Source organism: Hippopotamus amphibius, chromosome X, assembly GCF_030028045.1.
Source record: "Hippopotamus amphibius kiboko isolate mHipAmp2 chromosome X, mHipAmp2.hap2, whole genome shotgun sequence".
Taxonomy (NCBI): Eukaryota; Metazoa; Chordata; class Mammalia; order Artiodactyla; family Hippopotamidae; genus Hippopotamus; species Hippopotamus amphibius.
In genome coordinates, this window is record NC_080203.1 from 3658210 (window position 1) to 3664457 (window position 6248).

Genomic DNA, 6248 nt, shown 5'->3' on the forward strand with positions numbered 1-6248 from the left:
GTAGCAAGGGTTAGGGGATTGCTGACGCCTAGGAGAGGGCCCAGGGGATTCTGAGTATTCAAGATTGTCCTGTTTGACCCCTTACCAGGTTTCAGGGTTTCACTTTACCTTTGTCAGATCCGTATGGGATATGGAGAACTGCAAATGCTGTGCAAGCCATCTGCATGCAACCAGGAACTCTCCCTTCAACCCAAAACAACAGGCAGCCACGAACTCACAACTATATGGGGAACCCTGGGGTTCTGGTTTTACACATAGGCCATCAGTCCATGATGACGATACAAATGTCTCGCTAAGAAGGTGGAGTAGTGCACCCCAGGCATCTTAGCAATTAGACTGTCACCTAAGTCACCTAAGTCACAAGATGGTGATCTCCTTCCTGTGGCACCTGGAACTTATCCTCAGAGCAGAGTCTTAAATACCTCACATGCTCTATCAACTCACAACGCTCTGGATGAATGAGTGAGTGAATGAATGAATGAGCTCATAAAGAAGATATGAGAATGTAGAGATAGAACTGTGTCCCTGAGAAAGCCAAAGTTGGGAGATATATTTGACTCAGAGAGACATGGTGTTATAGAAGAAGTGAAGTGTGTTGTTCCAGTGTATGAGGTCCACATAGAGCATGCATGTGGTGAGTTTCCAAGCACTTCCCAGGACCATGAGGCTGTAATGTGCATTGGTCTAGGCAGAAATGCCCCAGGAGTCTTGGTCTCTCTCAGGAAGAGTCGAAACGGGTTCTGTTGGGCCTGAAGCTGAAACGATTTGGAAGGTCCTCTTCAAAAATTACAAAAACGAGCATGAAAGTGAATATTTATTTATAATGAGAAGAAAATTCATGATGAACTTTAAAAGATGGCAATGGATCCATCAGAATCCTGAAGTGATATATACCTATACATGTATAGACATACATATGTGTGTGTACATATGTGTTTTTTAGACAATCCAACTATGTCTTTGTACAACCCAAAGTGTGATGAAGCAGAAGTTTGAGGTTAAAAAATACAACAGTTTTATCGTGAATCAAAACAGCTAACTTTTGCAAATTAAAAACATAAAATCACGTGGCCATGTGAACACAGAACCTGGGCCTGTGCGTGACAGCTGATTCTTTCTAAGAACAACAACAACAACAACAACAACAACAACAAAACACACTCAGGTTCACGTTAAACCTTTAATGTTTATTTCACATCGAGTTTTAAAAAGCAAACTAGCTTTTCTAATATATTTCTTCCTCTCCAAAAAAAATTCTTGTTTTGAGTGAGGCTAACAATTCATGGGCTTCAGAGTTTATCTCTTAATTACCTCCTTTTCACTTTATCCTGACAGCAGCTGTGCTTTTCTGAATGGACTCTCTTCCGTAACTCATTTCCCAATTCCCAGATCCTGTCCACCTACTGCTCAGGCAGCCTGGAATGGCTTGCACTTAAACTGCTGGAACCTGTCGGAGCTAGTCGATGAATACGTCAAAGGATCAAGCCTGCTTGGTTTGAGACAAATGACTGCCATTTTAGGGGACACGGGTGCAGGACAAAGTGCCTGCTTTCCTACCATGTATGCCAACTAGATGGGCCCCTAGCAGTCAGCCTGGACTCCCAGGTCTAGAGTAGCTAGCCTGTGCCTGCGATGGCTCCAGTTGTCTTCCACATGGGGACAGACGACTACGTGGAGGGGATCCAGTCACTGGCAGTTAGGAAGACAGCCAGGAGCCTGTCTGTTTGCGGGAAACCATTCAGCCATTGAAGAAGAGCTACTCCCACAAACAGAATCTCAGGGAAACGAAGAGTTAACAACCTTGCACAGGCTGACAGAATATTTCCTGCATGCTGAGGTTTCATTCACCCTCACGCGGACTACATGCAGATGACCCATTAACTTTGTTTGGATTTCAGATTGCTTTTCCAAGAACCATTGGAAGGTAGCAGTGATATGTAGAAAATATCTCTGTCACTGGCTTCATCTCTCAGGGCCATTTTTCCAAGTGGATAAGCATGGCAGGGAAAAGTCAGGGGTTATCTTAAGAAGGAACCCAATCAATTGTGTATACCGATATGCCACAGGAAGAATGAAAAACCCATGTGGTGCTTCTGTAAAAAGATATGCCTTAGATTTTAAAAATGATTCTTGCCTCATACCTGACGCAGGGCTTTTTCACCTAATAAAAGAATGCGTGTCCTATTTTAAAATATGACGTATAGTCAAAAGCCATGTCATGAAAATATCTGGAAAATTACACGTCTGGGCAAGTAGATGGAAGTACAGCTGTTTGCAGTATTTTAACAAATTAGTGGTGTGAGGGGTCTGGGAACAAGAAACGACAATGACCATGCTACCCACAAACGCTGGAGATGGATCCAGAATGAATTCAGCGTGTTCGCGGGGCCTTGGATTTCCAGGAGGTATTTAAAACAGCATAGGGAGTGGAAAGATCACGCCGTTCAGACAGACAGGGATTCTTACTCATGGTATGGCTGAGAAGTCGCCACAATGAGGTGCTGGGCGCAGGGGGAGAGTTACTTAGCCCTGCCCCTCCATGCTGATCTCTTTCTCATTTCCTTTAAGATATTTTTATCAAAAAGCTCTTTTTCCCGGTAATGCACAGGTGGCCCTTGCAGGTACTTTGCTTCTGCCTCCTTGTAGTCTAATCCATCCAGTGCAGCAATTGAACAAATGATTGCTTCTGGCAGAAGAACTTCCAAAACAAAACTCACTTTGTCATCTCTCGTCAGAGCCAGCGCGCTCCTGTCTATCTCTTTGTAGATTTCTTGTAAATGTTTTACCACCGCATCCAACTGATCTTCGTCCTCCAGGTATGTTTCAACGCAGATCACGTACCTGTGTGAATTCAGAAACGATGCCAGCCACCTGGACTCTTTCCTGCCTTTGACAATGTCCAGAAGATGGTGGTCGGCCCCCTTTCTTTTCACGATGAAGTCCACTAGCTTCTGGTTGGTTCGGTCCCGAGCGGCCCTCATCCGGTCAGGGAGGATTTTCTTGCAGGGCTTCTTCTCACCCACGGAGCTCTCCTCCTCAGAATCTTCCAGGTCGGCATAATTCACCTTTGGGAAATCAATCTGCAGATCCCCCTCTTGGACGGCTTTCCTCATTGGGTAACTGATGTCAGCAGCATAATAGTCCAGGAAAGAGCCCGCAAAGGACCCGCGAATGAGCCCTTCCCTGTAGTGGGAAATCAGTGAGAAACACCAGTTCACACTTGGCCCATACACTTTCCTGGCTCTCTTCATTAGCTTTTCTTTCCCTTTACAATCCAGATGCTTCAACCTTCGAAGAGGAACTCGAATGCCGCTCCTTTCACGGTGCATGTAGGCCTCAATCAGAAGCACCCTGGCAGTCTGCTCGGTTGGGCTGACACTCTTTACCACGGCTGGCCAAAATGGGTGGCTTTGAAATTTAAACCAGACCATCGTTCCTCTCTCAATGGGACATGGCTCCTCTGGGAAAGCCATGCTTGTCAGCTGTCCCGCTTCCTTGCCCACACCCTTCTTGACAGCTCTGGTGGGCTTAATAGTCTTTGAGCCAGCTGAAGGATGAGGTTCTTGCCACCCTTCCTCAAATGCTGGGAGCTGCAGCTTCCTTTTTCTATTTGCTAGACGGAGTGAATAACGCAGCTTCGGGTTAGGAGCACCAGAAGATGCTGCCGCGCCTTCCAAGCCTGGGTTGCAGGCACCCTCTCCAGGCTCCTCAACATTCCCGGAGGTGGTAGCGCATTTAGGGGAGACAGCCAGGGCCTTCGGGCAGGTGCTGTGCGCCTCCTCTTTCAGAGCCTTGGGCACAGCGAGGATGAGACCGGGTGGCAGCGATGGAAGGACACCGCCACCTTTAGCACCTGCCCCCTCCCCCTTGACTGTGCAAGGCAAGGACATAACTCTTGAGGTGTCCCCCTTTTCCTTGCCCTCTTTCACACGGTCATCTTCTGAAAGTGACAGGAAGTTTGGGTACACGCTGGAGCTTTGAGAGGGCTCTGCTTGCACTTCCCTTGGAATAGGGGTTACAGGTGTGTGCACTTGTGACTTGTCACCATAGGAGGCGTCTTCCCTCTCTGAAGGTACCGAGGGTGATTTGGGGTTTTTACTTTTCCTAAGACGCCTCTGTAAGTTCCTTTTGGGCTTCTGATATTTTTTATGAGGTCGCTTTTGTGGTCCTCTTGGGGACCGCATCATGCACTCCGGATCACCCGCCGCTCTTGCCGGACCCAAATTTGCCCCCTGATTCAGAAGCTCCCGGGCCACTGTAAGAGCGCTTCTGTACGCCACTTCCTCTCCTGGTGGGACACTGGCCTTCGACTGGGCCGCTAGTGAGGAGGCAATGGATTCAATCATGGACTCATTTAGGGTCTTTATGTCTGTGCTTTTCACTTTGATTTTTGCATCTACTGAGAGTATTTGAACTTCCAGAGACAAGGCCCTTTGCTTCGTCTTTTGTGGTGGGGTCCTGGATCTGGACAAGACCTTGGCTGGCCAAAAGCGGCCTTTCCAATTCACAGGACATACTCGGCATCCATCATGATTTGACTTGGCTGCCAACAGTTAGCCGAGGCTGAGGGGTCTGGCAGTCATACCCACGGCTACAACAGGTCTTTCCTAAAACACAGTTCTTGACCACACCTTTTTGCTTAGGACTACGAAGCGTTTACAGCTTCTTCGGCCTGTGCTTCTCCACCTGAATCTCCTAAAGACGCTGGAGGTCGTGTTTTCAATGGACTATACTGGAGAATACTGGAATATAGAAAAGAAGGAAAGCATGAGCACCGTGTGGGGGGGATGGATGGGATATGCCTTTTGTGAAAATAGAAGAAGGTTGGCCAAAGAGAACTGATAAGAGATGAAGCAAAGGAATATAAAGGGTGTGATTCCATGTGTCTAGGGGGTAGATACGTGGCAGGTGTGGGGGGTGGGGGGAATACCGAAGATAGCAGAGGAGTTTTACAGCCCTCCAAACGCAATGTCTTGCCCTATTTGTTACTACTGTGTATGAAAGAGCAACCATGTGGGGAGGTGGGTCTCATGTCTGGGATCTCATTTGTGTCACTGGACGTCCTGTGCCTTTTGTGCTCCTTGGGGCGCATCCTCGGGGAATGCTTCATGTTTTCTTTTCCAGGGTGCCAGTGCGCCACTGCCTGTGCACCCAGGGGAGCCAGAGGCGATCTCCAGCGTACAGATATACCGGGTGTCAGCGCAATCCCGTGTTCAAGAGCACGAGCTTAGAATCCAGAGGTCCATAGAGAACTGATTGCAAATGAAATGTTTAGGGGAAGGGAAAAGGCTTACCCAGGGCATGCGGATCATGGTAGGTGTGGTTCTGGAGCTGGATCTGTTGATTCCCACACGTCAACTGCTTGTCCAGCAGACCCTGTGCACTTCTGAAGTGCACAGAGTTCCCCCAGGGATCAAACGACATCAATTGTGGAGACCCAGGACTCAGGCACCCCTAAAGTTGATCTAGAAAATGCAAAATTAGATAGGAAATTAAGCCACTGAATCGGGGATTGGCCAAGTCTGGAATGCATGCCACTCTGAAACAGAAATGTTGGTTAAATCTCGTTTATACTGTGGGAGTCATGTTTATTTCTCCCCTCTGTTGCATTGCAAACTACTTCCACGTTAAGCTACTGACATTCTGCTCCTCCCCTCTATTTCAGAGGAGTGGGGATGACCACTTTTGTGAGGGCCTTCATCTGTCCTGGACATGTAGATTTAATAGTAGCAGGCCACAGAAGGCCCCCGAATAGCCAAAGCAATCTTGAGAAAGAAGAGCAGAGCTGGAGGAGTCACGTGCCCTGACATCAGACTACACCATAAAGCTACCGTCTTCAAACCTGTATGGTATTGGCTCAAAAAGAGACCTACGGGCCAGTGGAAGAGAAGAGGGAGCCCAGAGATACATCCAGGCGCATATGGTCAATTCATCTATGACTAAAGAGGCAAGAGTAGACAATGGGGGAAAAGACAGCCCCTTCAACAAGTGGCCCTGTGAAAACTGGACAGCTATGTGCAAAAGACTCAAACTGGACCACTTTCTCACACCAACATGGGTTAAATGTAAGACCAGAAACCATAAAACTCCTAGAAGGAAACTTAGGCCGTAAGCCCTTTGACATTGGGATTGGCAGTGATTTTCTGGATCTGCCGCCAAAGGCACAGAATCTGAAGTCCCGAGGACATAGTGTACAGCACAGGGAATACAGTCGATCATATTGTAATAACTCTGTACGGCGGCAGATG

General features: G+C 47.6%; 1 protein-coding gene across 1 annotated transcript; it reads right to left on the reverse strand.

Moving 5' to 3' along the window:
* Positions 1-2519: 2519 nt before the first annotated feature.
* On the reverse strand, positions 2520-4346 carry LOC130842271 (PWWP domain-containing DNA repair factor 4-like). The gene has a single exon (XM_057718907.1). The coding sequence runs from the start codon at positions 4344-4346 to the stop codon at positions 2520-2522; it is 1827 nt and encodes a 608-aa protein (XP_057574890.1).
* Between the last annotated feature and the right edge of the window lie 1902 nt (positions 4347-6248).